Source organism: Phaethon aethereus, assembly GCF_964289735.1.
Source record: "Phaethon aethereus genome assembly, chromosome: 19".
NCBI lineage: Eukaryota > Metazoa > Chordata > Aves > Phaethontiformes > Phaethontidae > Phaethon > Phaethon aethereus.
This window is the reverse complement of record NC_138595.1, coordinates 30,534-52,095: the sequence shown is the minus strand read 5'-3', so window position 1 is coordinate 52,095 and position 21,562 is coordinate 30,534. Positions and strand designations below refer to the sequence as shown.

The following is a 21,562-nucleotide window of genomic DNA, read 5'->3' as shown; positions in this document are numbered from 1 at the left end:
GAGGGTGGTCAGGCATTGGAACAGGCTGCCCAGGGAGGTGGTGGAGTCGCCATCCCTGGAAGTGTTCAAAAAACGTGTGGATGTGGCGCTTCAGGACATGGTTTAGGGGACATGGTGGTTCTGGATTAATGGTTGGACTTGATGATCTTAAAGGTCCTTTCCAACCTAGTGATTCTGTGATTCTGTGATTCTGTGATATTAGTACCATTAGCTAATAGCTGATAACTGTGAGCTATCAACTTTAATATTCACACGCATACATATATATTACTGTTAGATAAGGTTGTTTATATTAAGAAATTACCTATGAACAAGTGGTAATTGACTTCTGTTGTTATTGCTCTAGGGTTTTACACATACTGACTTAAATCCTTTGCAACCTGGAGGTGGGGTTAAAAGTCAAGACAGCATTTCTCCAACTTTCTCTGCTCATTCTAGATTTTCACGCTCAGCTATTGCAGCTTCGTGTTAAGAGAACAACTGTCGACAACTGTTAAATGATGACTCTTTTCTGTAAAAAAGCAGTCATTATCTTGAAAGACGTTGACATTTTTCTACAGCACTGTTTTAATACTGTAAAATAGGTCCCACAAAAGAGCTTGGGGTAAGAGAAGGGGAGGGCAAGGAAAAGGAATGCAAACAGTGGTACTGGAAAAAAGGAAGAGATAAGCTGGTATTCAAAGTTATCAGTAGCTTAAATAAATGGGTAAATATTACATGCATATATATGCACATATACATGTCTACAGAGGAGCCTAAGTTTGTACATATAAAATTATCAAGTGCAAAAACCTTTAAATTACAATGTGCATCTTTGTCTTGCTCCATGCTTGGAGGGTTCTGATGCAGACCTGCAGGGGTTATCTCTGTAGTGTTCTGCAAACATCTGGGAGTCTAGGCATGCTCGTAAATGTGTATGTAAGTGAATTAGTTTTGCATATGAATGCAGTGTTCCTGAGAGAAAGCAGCAATGGTGAATTTTGTAGGGTACCAAAAGAGTTGTAGCTACCTGACTTAAGGTGATGAACACATATAGGCTAGCTCTGATGGTGTAAATTTGCTTGAAATATCTTCCAGATTTCCTTTTCCTGTGAGGCTTTATGCATGAGGCATTGTCTTGTGCTGCAGTAGACAATGAAGAATAAACCTGAAAGCATTTCCCATTGTGGCTCTGGCTAGTTTGACAGAAATGTCTGTCTTATCCCACAGGCATACACATTGGCTCTGCTGGATGATTTGGCAGTTTAGTATTAATGCTCATCAAATCGCAGCCCACAGTGGGAAAGTCTTGAGTATACGAGCGAGTAGGATAGGTGCGTGTACAAATTTGTGTTCATGAAAGGACATGTGAGACTTCAGCATGTGTGTCTAAAGGCGCATTTCTGTCACTGTTCTCTCCCTTTGCCTCAGTGCTCCCCTCAGAAGAGATAAGCTGTGCTTACTTTGGCATCATCATCATCCAAGCAACCCTGGAAAGACTAGATGCTTACCCCTCCTCTCCTCACTCTGCCTCTCTCCTATTCCTCCCCGGCCCTCATCTCCCACTCCATCCCCTCCCTTCCCCGCCGCGGCCCGCTTCGGGCCGTCTCGCTCCCGCGGCCCCTCCCGCTGCCCACCACGCTCGGCCCTCTCAGGCGTTCGCATCCCTGGGCAGCTGAGAACAAGCGAGTGCTCCCGCCCCTTCTCCCTCCCTCTTCCACCGTTGCCGCGTGAAATTACATCTCCCCCTTTGAAGGAACATACGCTGAGCCGGGCAGGCGCCCCGCTTCCGCGCGCGTTCCTTCCGTGCTCCGTTGCTGCGCGGCGCTTGCCGAGGTGCCCCCCAGGCGCTCCCCGCCGGGCGCGGCGCGGGTTTTGCGGAGCTTTTTCCTCGCACCATGAGAGCGGGCCGCGGCCCGGCGGCAACGGGGGTCGGCCAGCGCGGGCGCCGGGTTTAGGGCCGTCGGGAGGCAGAGGGCGCCCTTCGAGGAGAGGAAAGGCGGCGGCGGGAGCGGGGACGGCCAGGCGTCTGCCGCTAGCGGCTCCCGAGCTCCTCGCATCTCTGTCCGCGCCGCGCAGGCTGCGGTCCGCGAACACCATGGCCAGCGAGATCGAGGAGCTGAACAGCCGGGAGGCGCAGACCGTCTGCGAGGCCCTGGGGCGCTACGAGGACACGCTGCGGGGCGCCGTCCGCGAGATCCACGTGGACATCCAGGTCTTCAAGCAAGGGGTAGGCCGGCAAGTGGAGGAGGTGCTGCGCCTCGCCAGCCCCCTGGCACACACCGTCTCCGAGCTGCAGCAGGAGAACCGGCGCCTGCGGGCGCAGCTGGAGCGCCTGTCTCGGCAGGTGGAGGCCCTAGGCCGGTCGGCAGGGCTGCCGCAGGAGTGGGCGGACAAGGCGGCGGGGAGCCCCTCGGCCGCAGAGCCTGGCTCTCCGGGGCAGTGTTCGGCTGGCGGCAGGTTCTCTAGCCATGCCAAGCTAGCGGTCACTGGACGGAGCCAAGTAAGTGCTAGCCGTGGCCAGGGAGGCAGTGGGAGGAAGGGCCAAGAAGGGTGCATGAGTGGATGCTTTACAGGTGTTGCCAGGCTCTGTGCTGGCATGGGGGAGTGTTTAGGGACGCGGGGCTCTTCTTTTGTAGTGCAGAGTCTATGCGCTTTTGGGAGGTGCTCTGAGAAATGGTCGTGGCCTTGATACCATCTGGAGATGTTCCTGATTATGGCACTGCTTGGTCAAACTGGGATCTTGGTTAGAGCGGTAGCAAGCTCTCAGTTCAGTGTGGTTAGAAATAAAAAGAGAAATAGAGGCAGTCTCAGCTATCAATGTACATATGTATTGTGAATGTGTATCCTTTCTGGACTCGATTCGGGGTTGTGCTAGCAATGCCAGTTGGCAAGCTTACAAAGAGAACAGCTCAGCATATAGCAGGCAGTCAATTTTTTTTTTTAAGACAGTGACTTAGCATCCTGCAGTGGGACGATTTTGTTACACAACCACTGTCCCCCACTGCTGCAGCTCATCCCTGAGAGGTGGGCCTCACACAAGCTGTCATGGTCTCCATGACCTAAACTAGCACAAACACACACATTCCTCCCAGTGATAAAACTCTTTCTGCAGCGTAGCGGAGCCTTGTAACTCGGCGCACAGAAACCCCAGTTGTGTAAAGCTCATCTGGCACTGGGACGTTTTGTGTAATACTTTTTCTATGTGTCTGGCTCTGTGGAAAGAGTTGAGAGCTCTTGTACAGCTCTTGACACCAGAGGGTGACAGCCAGCGAGAGAGCACACCGTCATTTAGTCATGTAAAACTCTGATACTAGAGACTTGGCTTTCACAGATGACAGCCTATTTTGTGTAATCTTGATTAAGCCATGTCTTAAGGGGTCTTTAAGGGTGTTGGAGCATGAAAAGCTGGTCTGTGGTCTATCCAAGCTTTGGGAGTGGAAAATAAAAGCTTGGAAATGAAATTCACTCAAAGATAAATTGGTGGGAATGAGCTGAGAGTCTGTATTGCATTCCAGCCCTTTTCATTCTACTGACTCAAGAATGGGGGCGTAGGGCTTCCCACAGCTGGGCAAGTGAAAGGTTAAAGCTGCTGCTTGATGCATTGTTCCAATGTAGTTGTGGCAACTGCTGCCTTTTCCCGCATGTGACAAAGGTAAGCAGCATACACACAGTTTCCAGATCCGTTCTTTTTTGTTCCATGGAGCCATCCATGCTTGTTTGTATTGCAAGGAATAGAAGTGAGCTGAGCGACATGGAAGGGACCAGGTGTGGTACCTCACACCATCCATCACCACTGCCTACACTGTAGTGTGTACTTCACACTCTGTGAAAAGTCTTGCATTGAGGTTATGGTAATATCCAGCTTTAGGTATTGGTCTGCATTGTTTGGATTGTAACCTTCCCGCTTTGCTTTGAGGATTCAGGGAAGATCACTTAAGTACTGATAGTTCTTCAGTGCCCTCCCAACAATTTTCCCCGGAGGTTGGACAACCCTCCCGAGTTAGCATAGTTGACCGAGAAGGAATTTCAGTACTGAGAACCACGAGAGATGCAGCTAGAGCTACACACACCAAATGCATGCAGTGAAAACATGATTTTGTGGGTAAGGCTCTGATGTGGCTCTGCTCAAATGGATGAAGAGCAAGCCTTGGTCACTGTGCTGGTCACCCAGATTCTTAGTAAAGAAGAAAGTGTTCCTTCATTTGCTTGCAATTTCTGGTTATATGACCAAAGTGCTTGAAACAGAGTACCATAAATTACACTGTGTATGTTTTCAGATAAATGAGTACCTGTGATAAAATTTGTGACACTTCTAGCCTTAGTAAATACTTCTGTAAATGTGACATACGAGGAGCAAATAATACTGACCTGGAAATAGTAGCAAATCAAGATGTGCTTATTTGGTCATGAAAAGATTTATCGTTTGAGATCCTGTTTACTGTGTGGTCAATGCAGCATTTATGTCAGCAAAAGGCTGGGTTCTGTTGCCTTCAACATTTCTATCAAAATACTTGGGATAAGAGTTAAGGCTATCTTTTGCAGATTAGATAGGGGAGTTTCTGAGCATCTTCAGTGTCTGAATCATTATTTTCTAATATTGCTAGAGTATTTTTCAATGTAATTTGATTGAAAAAAGTGAAGTCGGCGTTTCAAGCATAGTTCAGAAATAAGTGCATGAATCTCCTTTTAATTCTAATCTTCAGGCAATCTCTGCCATGCTCTCCTTGAAATCTGGTATATAACAGTCTAAGTGCTGATTTAGATGGAATTTTAAACAGCCATTAGCCACTGTGATTTGGAGGTGAATCTTTCTGGTATTTTGATGCCAAACTTTAATTTGGCGCTCTAATCAGGCCAGAATCTGACAGCTGCTTTCACAAAGGTGAAAAATAGGGTATGTTTGAAGAATTAATTTTAAAGCAGGATCCTGGAGCCATAGCTCCACTACTGAGGATTTATCCGTCACTGAGCAGTTTGTTGCTGTTTGTCATCCTTTGCAGTCACTGAGGTCTCTCTCCTCCCTGCCTGTGATTATTAGAAAGGAAGCATTTTGGCTTTTTTTTGTTGTTGATCAGATCTTACATTTTGGCAGGAGCTTTATCACAATCTTTCCATAGTGTGTGTGGTTGAACATGATGCCTTTGTGAACAGAGAGGACTAAAAATACTGTAAGGATGTTCTGTTTTTATACTGTCAGAAGAGTTTCAGTACAATGTGGACAGACTGCTGGACGGACTGCTGCAGGGAACCTGCCTGCAGTGGTCAAAGCAGCAGAGAGATGAATAGCTGGCTATGACCACCTGGGAAGATCTAAATAAATATTCCCATTGGTATCTTGCTGTGGTGGCCTGATGGCACCCAACAGTTAATCAGCCTGGGAGTAACTGCATGAGACATAATGACCTGGGGTATACAGGCAGGGTGATTAAGAGATACAGCAGACACCTGGCATTACATACTATGATTCTAAACCATCTCAAGTCCTATATTTGATAAAGGAAGTCTGGTAGTTCCATTTCCTTCTTATTATTCTCTTACACTTCCTGCACGTGTTCTTTTGGAACCGTGGCATTCCAAGGTTACCTTGATCCTTATCTATATTACTTTTGTGGTTGTTGTTTCATTTGTTTTGTTTTAATTCACAGTGACATAGCTGTGGGCACCTGCTGAAGCTGCCAAGGTAGAATTGTTCCCTGCTGTCCATTTTTATCCAGCCTTGCTTCAAAAAAGTATCTATGGAAAGTACTTCTACTGTTTTTCTTCAGGGATTACTCCACATGCAGCTTTCCTAATATGCTTATGGCGTTCAAGGCTTTTTCTTCAAGCTGCAGGGTCAGTTACAGACAGAGAATACTTGTGTTATCTGACAGACAGTGGCTTTCTAGTAGAAGAATTAAGGGGTAAATGTGGTGGAGTTCTTGCTGGTGCCTAGCAGCCTTGTTTGCATTTCCTCGCACATTTCATCATCACCTGTTTCTGATGTCTTTATATGCAAGGAACAGGGCATCAAATCTTGCCTTGCGGAAGTCAGTGGTGGTTTTGCTGTTCACCAAAGTGAAGCATCAGTTTCACCTGGCATGTGTAATGAGAGGGAGGTATCTCTCACAGATAACCAGCATTTCTAGATCCAATGATCAAGAAATGACCCTTTTGGTAATTGGTGCTTTTATGAAAGACTGGATGGCTGAGATGTCTCATTTCTCATCCCAAGTAACTAGCGATAGAATGAGAGGAAATGGGCCTCAAGTTGTGCCAGGGGAGGTTTAGAGTAGATATTAGATATTCTAGATATTCTTTACTGAGAGAGTAGTCAAACATTGGAACAGGCTGCCCAGGGAAGTGTGGAGTCACCATCACTGGAAGTATTCAAAAAACGTGTAGACGTGGCGCTTCAGGACATGTTTTAGTGGGCATGGTGGTGTTGGGTTGATGGTTAGGCTTGATGATCTTAAAGGTCTTTTCCAACCTTAACGAATCTGTGATTCTGTGATTTGAGAGAGAGGAATCTCCTTTGTCTGTCATTCTACAGTTTGACCTTGCTGCTGGCAAGAACTTGAAGCCATAACAGATGTGCATCTTAGAGGCTCAGAGAGGAAAGAAAAATTGTGTTTCTTTTCAGTTATTTCTCATGATCTGGTGCTTACTTTTTCTGAATGTGTGGGATTCTCACTGTTGGATTATGATATTTGGCTGTTTTATGGCAGCTTCCAGTTATGGATCTCCAAGGTCTGACTTCTTTGCAGTGAAGGAAGGATTCCAGCAGACCTACAACTATGGAAAGTGTTATCACCCTACGTTACATGGAGACTTCTGAGCTACAGAGAGATTAGTTCTAAGAGCAAGCCTGAGTAAGACATTGAAAACATTAGCGTTAACTTTCTTTTCTCCAACATCAGTTCCTCATCATGTTGTTGTTACGTGAGTTGTACAAATGAGTCCTCCTCATTATTAAGCACAGATAGAGGTACCTGTCCCTCTGCTATTTACAATCTATATAGCCAACATTGACAGAGGAAGTATTGTTACAAACATGGATCTACCAGAAGCTTGGCATCTCCAAACAAAGTGAATTTTAAACTACTTTAGCCTGGCACTACTAAATGCACAGTAGAATCTGATCTCAGATCCTCACAGTGTTTTATCAGCCCATTGGCCTTCCCCGTCCTCCAGCCTGGTATCAGTTTCTTCCCCAGCACTGTTAGCCCAAATGCAGTGATCAGGTTTGCATAAAAGAAATTAATGCAGCACCTGTCACTGCATTAGGAAGCCAGTTCAGTGCGTAGGATGCTACATGATCTTTGCAATGACCACCTCATTTGACTCCCACCACCTCCAGCTTATAGGTTCATATTTACAGCCTACAGAGACATTTGACACATTCAGATCATAATGGTTCGCAGGAATGGCTAAACAGTTCTAACTGTATGCCATGGGTACATTCTAGGGAGCTGCATTAGCTGTGCTTTACATTTCAGTTCTGGATATGGCCAACAATTGTTGACTAGGATCTCAATTACACTAAATACAGCAATAAAAGTTCTGAACCCCTGATTCTGCATGGTTTGTGTAATTAATATTTGGTGTACTTTTCTCAAATTAATCCTGGCAGCTAGTGATACTTAAATTTACTCATGCAGCGTACCACCTTCTTGACTAATGTGAAAGTTTCAAAATAATTTTATTTTCACAAATTAAAAGATCTGGATACAATGACACAGATCTAGTTTAGCAGCAGTAAGTCAGACTGTGTGTGTGTATGGAAGCATTCCGTGTGGGGATAGCAGATGGTATAAAAATGAAAAATATTTTTGATTATCAGGAGAGACAAATGTTTTTTAAAGAAGTTCTTCTGGTGATGTGTTGTAAAAAAGTTTGCAGACTAGCTTTGCAAAAGACCTATCTAAAGATAGTTAAAAAATCTATCTAAAGAGTGCAGCTTTGTTGGATGTGAACTCTTTTGAAAGCCTGTCTGTAATGAAGCCTCTAAATGGGTGAGATCGCAGAAAAAGCAGTGGAGCCTAGATAACCGAATTGTAGTGCTTTTGCTTGTAAGAACGTTTTAGATGCTGGGAGAGTGAGAAGTTCTGAACGTTCCAAATTCCCCAATCTAGTTTATTTTCCTCTCTTTTTTAACAAGAAAGAGGGAAATTAAAATGAGCAAAAGTTCTCCTTGTTTGGATTTATATACTGAACTGCATTACGGATTTGATTTGTAGAACTTGCAATGTGTCTTAAGGCAGGCTAACCTAGTTGTGGAATAGACATTCTAACTCACAGCTATCTTAGGTGTGCCTGAAGCCTTCACTGGGGCATCGGCGTAAATCTGTCAGTCTTGTTAATGGGGCTATAAGTAACATTGTGCTAAAACATGGTGTTTTGCGTGGTGGTTGTTGGTGTGTTGCTTTTTTTTTTAAAAAACAAACACACACAACCAACCTCACGTATTTTATTGGTAAACAGACTAAGGAATATCTTGGTTCATCATGTGTAACCTCTGCGCTCTTCTCTAGTGGAGCATGTAAATGCATATATAACCCCAGGAAGATCATTGACTTAGAAACTAGGCAAGAGAATTAAATGAAAGCTCCTGGCTGAGAAACCTTTAAAAGTTGTCTTTTTTGAGAGTACATCTTCCACATTTTCAGGAAGTCTCCAGGCCTCTTCTAAACTTTGTATTGTTTTGTTTGCAAATCATATCCAGGTGATCCTATCTCTTTTCCTCGCCTAGCATAGAAAAAAATAGACATGAGAATCTGACCCCAGGTTAAAAAATAGTATACAACCCAATATAGTAAAATACACCATCCAAGCTGAGCCTTAAAGACAGTTCCCAGTATCTCAGTGTCTTGCTGCCATTCCTTTCTGTGTTTTATTTAATATATCATTGTAAGACACTTGCTTACAAGGCAGTAGATCCTCATCTTGAGGACCCCAGGTTAATGGGGTTTTCCACACTTTAATGGTTTCTCCAAATTATGCTGTAGTTTTGAAAAGCCTGGATACTGATTGTGATCTGAGAATGTTGGGCCCAAACTTAAAGTCAAGAGAACGATTTTCCTTGACTTTAGTAGTGTAGGTGTGTAGCTTAAATTCTGCAACGTACACCTGTGTTCCATTGCAATCAGTTGGAGGTTGACACTTAAATATCTAGGAGGATTAGAATCTAAGCCCACAACTGTATACTCTAAGACAAAATTGTGTGTAGGCTGCCTTACTGTAATGTAGCACTAGTTAAGAAATTCTTAGCAAGATCTCAGACCATAGTTACCAGGAATTGACTGTGATTTGTACTTGAGGTAATGAAAGTTCTAGTATCTCAAGTAATGGATATTAAAACAGTCTGTGCACTCTGCGGCATCTAACAAGATTAAATGCTTTTAAAAAAATGTCCAAGGTGTGTTAACGTTGTTGTCTGCTGTTCTTAATTAAGTTTGGATGAGTGTAAACAGATGCATGGTGAACAGCAGACAAGTTCCAAGAAACTGTTGATTTATCTTGAATTGATCATATGGTTTCTGTATTTTAGATGAGATTTATAAGGTGGGAAAATACATAAATTTTTCTAATAATTTGTGATGAAACTATGAAATAAACAAGTAAAATCAAACCACCAGTTTGCTCCATATTCCCTGTGTATGAAAAGCAGAGACAAGTTAAGTTATTGCATGTATACACCCTGCCACTTTCCTTTTCTATTATATTATGTTGCTTTTATACTTGCCTGCAGTATAAAATCTTCTTCAGTATCTATCGTCAGTCTTTCTGTCTGTCTTAAAAAAAAAAAAAAAAACAAAACTTGTTTGGATTGAGTTTATAAGAATTTTTGATGATAAGGGCACATTACAGATTTTTTTCTTTATTCATAAAATTAAAAGTTTTTCATTAACTTTGTATTGGGGATCTTCACTCTACTGCTTGTATATGCTGCTTCTTAGAAGCTAAAATTTTTAATTTAAGTAATCATGTGTCTGTAAAGCAGTTTCTTCTTTTCTTCTTTCTTTAGTTCCTGCAGCCAGAAATCACATAGTTGCTCGTGATGTTTTGCACATAGACACACACCCCCCCAACAAAAAAAAAAAACAAACCCAAAGCTGCCCCCCAACCCCGGCCCTGGAATTATTGGCTGAGTTTTCTGGAATTATATTGGCAACCATTATGGGAAAAATAGATGCTCTTCTTAGAAAAAAACATCCTTACAGAAGTTGCAGATTATGATGCAGCTGTAAAGTTCTAGGAACATACTTAATGTAATGCTTTTACAATACATTTGAAATTTTGCTGTCATGTCTGTTGTCTCTTCTGACAGAGTGTAGACCTGGATGACCACCACAAACCTGAGTTTAGAAGAGTTTTTAGTTCTTCCATCATTGAAAATGGGCATCAGTCTTCATCAGGTAGGAACGGGGCATGAAATGGAGTAGCACTGCTTGTAAAATGCTTGATCCTGGCAGTCGTAGAGCAGCTCTCGTGTTCAAAGCATTAGAATCTGCTATGGTTTCAGCATGGATATTGTACTGTCGCACTGATATCATTTAACTTTATTTCCTAATTAGGAGCTTAACCTTTAAACTTTATTGTTAAGCATGCACTATGGTGTTTCATAAATGAGACACTATTACTGCCACGTTATCTTGGGGCACGAGTGATAAGGCCTGCTATTCTGAGTGTCACTGTAGCCTTGCATCCCAAAACATTTTCCAAATTACCTGTCCACTTCCATCATCCTTCAGTGGAGGAAGGACTTAACTATCTCCATTTTAGAGAAAATTGAGGCACACAGCATTTCATAAAACCATGAAAAGAACAAGAATGCTGACTCCTAACCCACAGCAGGAGATTGGGGGCGGGAGCTGCACAGAGGAAGAGCTTACCAAATGTAGATGCTAGTGGATTAATGATCTGAAGAAGTTGTTCTTGCTGAGATTCATGTAGGATGGGTATGATTGCTGCAAGGATCACTTACACTGGGGTTGTTTCTGCAGTGTGGGTATAATGCCCCACAGGGAGAACTAGGTGGAATAATTCCAATAACTTGTAAAATAAAGTTGTTGCGTGGAAATTGGTTTGTAACTTTGTTACAAATTTGCAAATAATTTTACTTCCTCTCTCCTTTTCTTTTTATTCACTAGGTCAGGCAAAAGTCTCCCATGAATTGACCTCTTCTCATGTATCAGAGTCTTCCCTTGAAGCCCATGCCCCTGCAGTCACTTTACAGATGCCCCACCTTCCTGTTACTGCAGTAACCAGGATGTCGGAGAAGTTTTCAGGAGAGACCATCTGTTCAACAGGAACAACTAATGTGTCTGCTGGCCTGCTAGGACAGAGCAAGAGCAAAAATGTGATGGCAGTGAAAACTTCCAACCAGTCAGGTAAGAAAGACAAAAATAATTTGTTTGCTGAAGCTGTGTCCCATTTCTTTACTTCCAGAAACTGGTGCTATGGGGATTGTCCTGTGACCCATTCGTACTTATGAAACCTTGCTTCTATGGCTACATATCCTACGGTTGGACACTCTTATTTAGAATATTGTGGGTCCTAAGTGGAACTTTAGGCTATAATTGTCACAAATACAGGCTGGGTGGAGAATTAATTGAGAGCAGCCCTGAGGAGTAGGACTTGGGGATGTTGGTTGATGAGAAGCTCAATGTGACCCAGCAATGTGTGCCTGCAGCCCAGAAAGCCAACCAGCAAATAAAGGGAGGTGATTCTCCCCCTCTACTCTACTCCCATGAGACCCCGGCTGGCATACTGCGTTCAGCTCTGGGGCCCCCAGCATAAGAAGGACATGGATGTGTTGGAGCGGGTCCAGAGGAGGGCCACGAAGATGATCAGAGGGCCGGAACACCTCTCCTATGAGGACAGGCTGAGAGAGTTGGTGGTGTTCAGCCTGGAGAAGAGAAGACTCTGGGGAGACCTTATAGCAGCCTTCCAGTACCCGAAGTACGCCTACAAGAAAGCTGGAGAGGGAGTTTTTACAAGGGCATGTAGTGGTAGGACAAGGGGTAATAGCTTTAAACTGAAAGAGGGTGAATTTAGAGTAGATTTAAGGAAGAAATTCTTCACTATGAGGGTGGTGAAACACTGGAACAGGTTACCTAGAGAACTTGTGGATGCCCCATCCCTGGAAGTGTTCAAGGCCAGGTTAGATGGGGCTTTGAGCAACCTGGTCTAGTGGAAAGTGTCCCTGCCCGTGGCAACAGGGTTGGAACTAGGTGATCTTTAAGGTCCCTTCCAACCCAAAACATTCTACGACTCTGTGATCTGCCGAGGATTTTTGTTGCCTAATATAGTTGGGTTCATAGTGCAGCCTATCTTCTAGTACAGTTACTCAATAAGTATCTCTTCAATGAGGCCAGCTATCTTATTGAAATTTGCAGGAGTGTTTTGTGCTGTGAGACCTGAGGCCCCTTGAGAAGTTAGGCAGATATTTGGCTAACGGGTTCAACTCCTTGGAGGGAGGAATGACCAATGGCAGACTGAGACATATACACAAATCAGAGTGATTGCAGAATCTTATTCATACCTAAATTGAGTTAAAAAAAAATCTCATTCATATTGAAGTCATTCATCTTTGAGCTGTATTTCGTGTACCTTTAGTGTTAGTGACACTTACAGATCAGACTATATATGGGTCAGAAATTACAGAGACAGACAAGATGGAATTGCCAGCAAGACATAGGGATTATTTGCAGATTATTGTTTAAACTTGTATCTTGCTACAGATAAGAATGTAGCAAAGCCTTCCTTTGTCTTTTTTTTTTTTTTCTGTTTCAGCGAAGTCCTGGAATTCAAGTACGTTGAGAACAATGGGTTCATCTGCCACTGGAGGTGAGTCAGTGTGTCTTTATGCAACACAAATTGAGAGGGTTTCCATGCTCCATGTTTGGGGGATTCAGATTGGAGCATGTAGTTCCGATTAATAGGTACATGGTAATATTGAAATTGCTAACAAGACTACATGCAGATTCAGTTTCCCAGGTATCATGGAAACTTGTTCATCTATATCAGATTTTCAGTCAGTTCAAAGCAAGGGGTACTTATCCTTATTTGCACAGTGGTATACATGTGTACCGTTAGGCAACCTCTGCAGTGGAAACAATAGGTGCCAGAAAAGTGTGGCAGAACAGACAGTTTGAGTGGTGAAGATTTCAGCTGACCAAGTGAAAACTGTGACTGAACCCAAGGTAATGGCGGTTGGAAAGTGGTGGGCCCATCTGATGGATGCTGAAGCAAATTTCTTTGAGCAGCATAGCAGTAAGTAGTCTCCTTTGTATATGAATGTGTCAAAGGACAAAATGTCTTAAGGATTTTCAATTTCAGTCCAAATAGATGAGTTGAGCTCTATCCAAAAGTACTTCTGATTGATGTCACCGAACTGTTACTGTCTACATAATGTACTGGCATTTCACAGGGGTCTTAAGTGTCAGTTTAGCAAAGATGTTGCTCATCCAGAATAGGTATCACACTCCTCCACAGCTTAAAATCTCTGAGATTTGCACAAATATTTGGCATTTGTGGTGCCAAATTTGTCACATCTGTATGCTGGCATTTACCAGGGTGTTTTATGTGAGAAGTCTAGTTGGTCTGAATTCCTTCTATAATCAGTGGAGAGAGTTCAGCATCTTCAGCAAGCTATTTGGACGGTGATCAGATTGGATTGCTTCTAAGATGCCAGTCTTTCTTCTTTGTGCATAGAAGGAGCCCTCAATAAATGAGTTGCTGCCTTATGCAACAAGTTTTGACTTCAGTGTGTTAAAATTGAGCAAGCCACTCCATTGTTCTGTGTTTACAGAGCATAGCTGGAATCCAGAGCTGGGCTCTAAGAGGCAAAGCACAAAAGGTAGAACCTCAGGGATGGGGGGAAGAAGATGGAAAGTTGTTTTTAAGCCACCTCTGCAGGCTCTGTAGTCTGTTCTGCTTTACAAACTAAAATGTTTCCTGGTGGAAATTAGGTAATTTAAATTATGCTCCCAATCATGGCAGGCTTCCTTATGTCTGCCTGAATGACTGTTGCAAGCTGACCTGTAGCACCATTTCTTCCTTTCACTGAAACGTCCATGGCAGTGTGCCCTCTTCTGAGGTCTGCACAAGGGCCTGAAAGGATCCAACCTTCCCAATGCAGTTTCATCAAAGGCATCCTCTTGCAGCCCTTTCTGGTATGTTTACACCATCCTACCTGCAGTGCAGCAATTTTGCAGAGGGATTGAACCCGTGGGGAAAATCCTTCCCCAGCGTGTTAGCTCACACTGGAAGTTAGACAGAGGCCTGCAGCTTTTCACTGTGGTGAGTAAAAATCAATGCGTGGCTATCTATCAGGAAATGGTTTGAAAATGTAGAGGGAAAGAAGAAGTTTCTGCCCTGATGCATCTTGTTTTTCCTGCTTTTATACAGAGAATACCACTTCTGTCACTAAGTCTGTCTCAACTGTGAGCTATGGGACGAGTAGTGGAACCAAAACTGGTGAAAGGTATGCATTTTTCGTGATGTTTTATTAGGCCGTTGTGGTCAGTATAGTCTCAAGGGACAGGTGTTCTGCTGGCTTGGAAAACGGGTAAGTCCCAGATGCTGTATTTTAAGCCCATTAAAGGTTGTGAACTTTCCTGAGGGAGAAGTGGAACAGACATGGGAAGGGATAAAAATTGTAGAGCAGTTTAGAGCAGACCTAATTGTGGATTTCAGCATTGTTACAGTGTTTAGTCAGTAAAACTCTTAGTGCCAGAGGTGGATTTTTGTTAGAGGGAACAAGTTATCAAGCCATTTGAAAACCTAAAAATGCTCGGCTGTCTTGAAATTTGTAGTTTGGGCTTATTTTTGGAAACCAATATATGACTTCCATCAAATATGCTTAGTTTGGCTAGCCTAGAGTTTAGTTTGTAGATAAATGCCTTGCTGAGGATTGAGGGCTACTACACGTTCTTGATTAACTTGGAGTCGCAGTTGCTTAGTATAGGATTACATGGTATCACAATTACTACTGTCATATCCAGGCAGCCTCAGCATGCAAAATATCCATCAAGAAAAATGGGAGGACAGCCAATTTAAATCTCTTAAATTGGGCTTGCATCCGCCTTGAAAATTATCCCAAGTTTGGCATTAAATTTCTCCTGAATTAGTTCCAACATCAGCATTTCGATATTTGAGTCATGATACACTGAGTACCCTAGAGAACTTGCTGTCAGATCTGACCTCCATCTGTACCAGAAATTAATGAGTGACACTGATGTTATTGCTATTTGCCTCGATTTCCCCATCTCTGTCATGGGGATCATTTCCAAATGCAATGTGTGGCTTACTTCATTAATGCTGATGAAGTAGTTTATGACTTAAATAAACACAAATTAGAATATAATCCTGTATTTCTCTATCAAATTACCAGTTTGCAGTCACTGAAGCAATGCTGACATGAGCTCAGGATTCTGTGGACTCTAAGTAAAAATTTCAAAAGTACTTCCTGAATTACTCTTCAAGTTCCATTTTTAAAATGTGACTTACCCTCCAGGAACCCCGAAGTTAGAAATTAAAGGGTTTTAGTGCTCCTGTGTGGCCACAACTTTTTTTCCCCCCCTTTTCTTTTTTCTTTTTTCCTAAAGGTGTTTAATTATTGTTCTATTCAGTGTTATAAAGCATTTGTGACTTGTCCAGCTATGTCTCATTTGTAAAAGTACTTTAGACTCTTCTATACTTAAATGCTGTTGTCTGTCAATAAAACTTTGAGTTTTACTAAAATTGCTTTTGACTGGTTCAGGTCCTGTTGAAACGGCTGTTTTGGGAGGTTTAGAGTAGGCAATAGTTGGACCTTTATGCTGACTTCTGGCACTGCAGAGAGTTACTTTTTTGTTTAACCACATGCTTGTCATGTTATGTTTCTCCAGTGCCACTGACAGTTACTGTGATGTGACCCCCAGCTCTCACTCCTCTCCTCCTGCTGTACATCGCCAAGTTGAAAGGAGGCGAGAACTGGTGCGGTCTCAGACGCTCCCACGGATGACTACAGGAACACAGGGCCGGAAAGCACTTTTCGAGAAGTTTGAACACGATGGTGGGAAGTATGTCACACCCCTTGTCTCCAGAATGGGTTTGTTAATGGGAAACTAATTTGTTAGTTATTACCAGCAGAGGACAGCTGGGTGGGAGGACTCTCTCAATGTAGGATTTTGAGCTATGGGATGATAGGAGGTCATGTATAGCTTTGCTGACTTCACAAACTGAGCCACGGAAACTCACAGCTACAGATTCCTCTAGCTTTGGAGTTGTTCACCTGAAGAGGCAGGTGCTGTGCAAGCTGCCTTCTCCATCATTATAGGAGACTGGGAATATAATGACTTTCTGTTGCCGTTCATTAGGGACCAAAAGCATAAACTATTCTTTATGCACCATGGTGGGGGTATGATTTAAATAGAAGAGGGCTTGGAATCCTGGCTTTAGTGAAATGAAAATGAGTTTTTCTTGCAGGACCAACAAACTGATGTTTCAGCAATGTGTTTCTCAAATACCGCCTGGACAGGGGCTGACCTGGGCAAGGTTGCATAGATGTTGCTGACAAGTAGGTTTATGTTTTTCTAGAATGTAATTTAATCTGGTCTCTGTTAATTTTCCAGAGGAAAAGGAGAATGCAGAGCTAAGCTGAAGAGGTCGCAGAGTTTTGGGGTTGCCAGCGCTAGCAGCATTAAACAAATTCTGTTAGACTGGTGTCGCTCAAAAACCATAGGATACAAGGTGAAGACACGCTATCACTTTCACCTCTTTCTTTTTCAGGAGAATTTGCCAAAAGAGCGTACTCAAAAAGTGAATTTAAAACATGCTAGACAATGAGTTAAACTTCGTCCAAGTCATCAAGTTTTGTGTGGGTAATGCAAACATCATGGTTTGCATGGGCAGCACTTCAAGACAGTCAGTGATTGCATGAGTGAGATTCTCTATGTCTGTCAAAGCAATGTATTAGTGTTTGTCTGAAAGCCTATGTTTTTGTGCTTATAGATATGGACTTCAATATACACTCACACATTTTTTTCTTAGTTGCAGGCTGTGATTTTTGCATTCTCATTATATATGGCAAGATCTGAATAATGTTTTGCCAGTGCGTGGAGACTATGGCCCTTTTGTTACACAGCAGACTGAAGTACTCTACTGATACTAGACAAGTGAATTTGTAGTAGATGGTTGAGGTTGAATCATACGGAGTTAGTGAGCTAATTTCTGTGAAGTAACATCAGTGTACCTCAAAGAATTCAGCAGTTGAGATTTTAGTAACTTTACCTGGCCTTAAACGGCAATTGCCAAAGCAATTTCCAGGAGAAAATTTTTTTTTTCTAGGGGTTTTTTTGGTGTGTGTAATACATTTTCAGCATTATTGTAAAATGTGCATTGTTATTACTGAACTCTAAATTACAGTATACATAAGCAGAACTTGTGAAAATTACTGTAAGTTGCTTACCAGGAAAGCTGTTGCTTAGATTTTATATGATGGGAAAACAGCATGAGGCAAGAGCCCAAATAACATTTCTGTGGCAGTTGAAAGTAACAATAGGCATTTGTTCTAAGAATCAGGTTTTGCAGTAGGCATAATTCTTCCTATATTTCTTCTACGTATCTGTGTGTAAACAGGCATTGAATTGGGCCTTACTGAAAAGCAAAGCAAGAAAGCATAGTCTTTATCTAGTGTTATTCACAGTCACAAAATGATCCGTTCTTCAATTATAAATACTTCACAGGGATAAGCAGTGTCCTTAGCTTTTGCAGATGCTAAACTGGTGCACTGGGCCTGCTCCAGAGCTCACTGCCGTTGATAAGATTCTTCCCAGTATTTTCAGTGGGCTTTGGATCAGGGACCCTCACTGTGTGTCTGCTTTGCATCTGGGCATTTCAGGCAAAAGACTTTCATTGCTAAGCGTGCCATTTTTTCCTTAGAATACAAATAATGTAATGGATATACAAAGAGGGTAAGAAAAACATAAAGCCTGTGCTCTGTTGCTTTGGTTAGTGGGAGAGAAGGACGGAAAACTGCAGTGAGCAAAAGCAGCTGCTCTTCCCTGTTCCCCCATGCTGCACTAATGCGTGTGTTTTTTTCACCATGACAGCACATTGATCTCCAGAACTTCTCCTCAAGCTGGAATGATGGGATGGCATTCTGTGCTCTTGTGCATTCTTTCTTTCCTGAAGCTTTTGATTATAATAAGCTTGACCCAGCTAATCGCAAGCAGAACTTTGAGCTGGCGTTCACCGTGGCTGAGTGAGTATCACGTTAGATCTCTCTAAAGTGCTTCCAGTTCAAGTCTAATGTGCTGGGCAGCAGTGAAGAGTTTAATCATTCTTCTTGTAGATCTTACATCACTAGCTTACATGTGTCATGCCAAAAAAGATAATAAAGCTCTGCACAGAGGATGCATACAACAGGAGACTCGTCAGTCTAAAATCAGAGCTGGTTTTACTAGGCACGGGATAACTCACTGGAGCCCTATGTTCAGGCCTTTCACAGTGTTCAGGCAGTACTTGAATTCTGCTTTCTTACCTCTGTGATTTGTGTGAGCCTTAGCACTGACACACTAAACTTGAGAAATCAGTCTCATGAGTTATGCTTGGACAGAAGAGTGAAAGAAAACCCCTACTTCTCTCTGAGTTTGTTTTTTGAGTTCTTTTAATTATTTTGTTCATGAAGTAACGAACGATTCGTAATGAATTTGCCAATATCAATCATAAAAAAGAAATTTGAGTTCATAGAGCAGAAGGCATCCAGTGTTTACTGACGGTCTGTAGGAACTGGACGTAGAACTTGTAGTTTCTTAGCCAGTCCCACCTGCTCGATACCTGACCTGAATTTGAGGCATGTTAATATATCCATTTGGAATATATCTCTCTGGAAAAACCATGACCCCTGAACGGCAGGGCGTAAGTAGATTAACTTTTGGAATTGGGTTTTGTGGGAGGGTTCACCTCTGTCTGTACATTGCTTTGGTTGAACAAGAATGAAGGTTGAATTCAGTGTATGTAGTTAGATCAAGGCTGAGAGCTTTTCAAGATCTCAACCTGGCAACTGCATTTTTGTAAAATGGACAGAGCTAATACACTCAGTCACACTGTCCTGATCCTTTTTGATGCTGTATACCAGGCAATTAAATGATAACTTGTTTGTTAAAGTCATTATGAGTGTGAATTTGTCAGCTAGAAGTAGTAACTCTTTTGACCCAGTATCAATATGATTCTTACTTGCTGTTTTGCTTGACTTAGGTAACAGTAAGAACACTCCACGTGGTACCTGGCTAGGTTTGGTACACTCTTTCTGAATACTAACAGGATGTGGGAATACAGGGCTAAAGTTTGCATACAAAAAGTTTTGCATACGTAAAGTTTTTATACACACACACACACATATATATATATACACAAAAAAATTTTTTGTTGCTTGCCAGTGAGTTCAAAGAGATCCTATGATACTTTTAGGTGGTTGATCTCTAAAGTAAAACTATCTACAACTCTTAAAGGAAAGTTGCAGTGTTTTTTCTATTTCCGTTTATGTATAACAGTAAGTATAGGGGAGAACAGAAGACAGCATGCACACAACAGTAAGAAATGTTAGGTATCTACAGAAGTGACTACTTCATAGCTCTGATTGCCTTTAAACTAACTGTTCTCTTCTAGTGCCAAAAAAGGTTCTACTCTCAGTTATTGCTGTTCACCCCAGTCAAACTCTGCTGATCAGATTGCTTTCTGGCCTTGTGATTTTTCGTCCTAGGTCTCAGCAACTCTGTTCCTTTCTGCTGGTCCAGATCTCACTCAGGCTTCTGCTCTCCAGCTTGATCATCTGAGACTGTTGTCCAAGTCACTCATACCTTGCAGATATGGGCGTGTTGGAGAACAAACAATTCACAGCCACATGAGCCTTCATTGGCACATCTCATCTCTTGTAGAGGGTTGTCCCTGGCTGGATGCCAGGTGCCCACCAAAGTTGCTCTATCACTCTCCTCCCCAGCTGGGCAGGGGAGAGAAAATACAATAAAAGTCTCGTGGGTCAAGATAAGGACAGGGAGAGATTCAATTCGGCAACTACCGTCACAGGCAAGAGAGACTTGACTGGGGAAAAATTAATTTATTACCAATCAAATCAGAGTAGAATAATGAGAACTAAAACCAAATCTTAAAGGACCTTCCGCCACCCCTCCCTTCTTCCAGGGGTCAACTTCACTCCCAAATTCTTTACCTCCTCCCTGGCTCTAAGCAGCAGAGACTGCTCCAGTGTGGGTCCCCTGCGGGGTCACAAGTCCTGCCAGAAAACCTGCTCCAGCATGGGCTCCTCTCTCCACGGGATCACGGGCCCTGCCAGGAGCCGGCTCCAGCGCAGGCTGCCCACAGGGTCACGGCCTCCTTCGGGCATCCCCCTGCTCTGGCGTGGGGCCCTCCCCGGGCTGCAGGCAGATACCTGCTCTAGCGTGGAGCTCCATGGGCTGCAGGGGCACAGCCTGCCTCACCACAATCTTCATCACAGGCTGCAGGGGAATCTCTGCTTCGGTACCTGGAGCACCTCCTCCCCCTCCTTCTGCACTGACCTTGGTGTCTGCAGAGTTGTTCCTCTCACATATTCTAACTCCTCTTCAGCTGCAATTGCTGTGTGCAGGTGGCTTGTTTGTTTGTTTGTTTGCTTGTTTTTACCCCTTCTTAAATATGTTATCACAGAGGTGCTGCCATCACTCGCTGATAGGCTTGGGTTGGCCAATGGCAAGTCCATCTTCAAGTCAGCTGGCATTAGCCCTATCAGACATTGGGGAAGCTTCTAGCAGCTTCTCACAGAAGCCCCCCACTACCAAAACCTTGCGTGTTTTTCCATTCTTTTGGAGCTTCCCATATAAATACCAGAAAACCTCATGATTTGCAAACTTGCATGACCCTGCTTACTGAGACTTGGGCAGAGGAATGTGAGATTGGGCTACATGCTGCAGATATTAGGGATGTGAATGGCAGTCAGTGGAAAAAAAAAAACCCCAAACCTACAGGGCTTTGGATTGTATCCCAGTATAGAGGAAGAGAGGGAAAGAACAGGAATATTCCATGGTCCCAAAAATAACAATCTCCATCCTGAGCATTTCATTGTGAAATGAAATGTTGCTGGTAAACCTCAGGATTTCTTAAATGCCTCAGGGATGCTCAGATCAGAGCAGCAAATGAATCTTGAAAGTAGTTACAGGCCTTCAATTTAACTCTTGATTTGCTGTATCTGTTTCATTATTACTACAGGAAAATGGCTCACTGCGATCGTCTGATAGAAGTGGATGACATGATGGTGATGGGTCACAAGCCAGATCCCATGTGTGTCTTCACTTATGTTCAGTCTCTATACAATCATCTGCGATGCTTTGAATAAAACCATCAACACCTCTCCAGCCAGAAGGGTCAAGTACAGTATGCTAATGGGAAGAGTGACATTTTGCAAATGGAACGCAGTGTTATTTCTTGCTTTTTACTGTCCCTTTGCTTATACTCAACTGCGTGGCTGGCTGACTGAAGTGTTGCTGAGCAGTGCCCCGAAGTGTTGATCACATCAGCATGTCAGTAATACAGAAGTATGTTTGAAAAGGACAAAAAAGCATAG

The 21,562-nt window shown here is 42.9% G+C and overlaps 1 protein-coding gene across 1 annotated transcript; it reads left to right on the top strand.

The window, feature by feature from the left end:
- Window positions 1-2,029: 2,029 nt before the first annotated feature.
- SMTNL2 (smoothelin like 2) lies at window positions 2,030-21,334 on the top strand (the record flags this gene model as incomplete). Its single annotated transcript, XM_082008416.1, has 9 exons — window positions 2,030-2,482; window positions 10,289-10,376; window positions 11,112-11,351; window positions 12,757-12,810; window positions 14,374-14,449; window positions 15,855-16,028; window positions 16,581-16,698; window positions 18,060-18,211; window positions 21,208-21,334. The coding sequence occupies exons 1-9, from the start codon at window positions 2,078-2,080 to the stop codon at window positions 21,332-21,334; spliced, it is 1,434 nt and encodes a 477-aa protein (XP_081864542.1). The 5' UTR covers window positions 2,030-2,077.
- Between the last annotated feature and the right edge of the window lie 228 nt (window positions 21,335-21,562).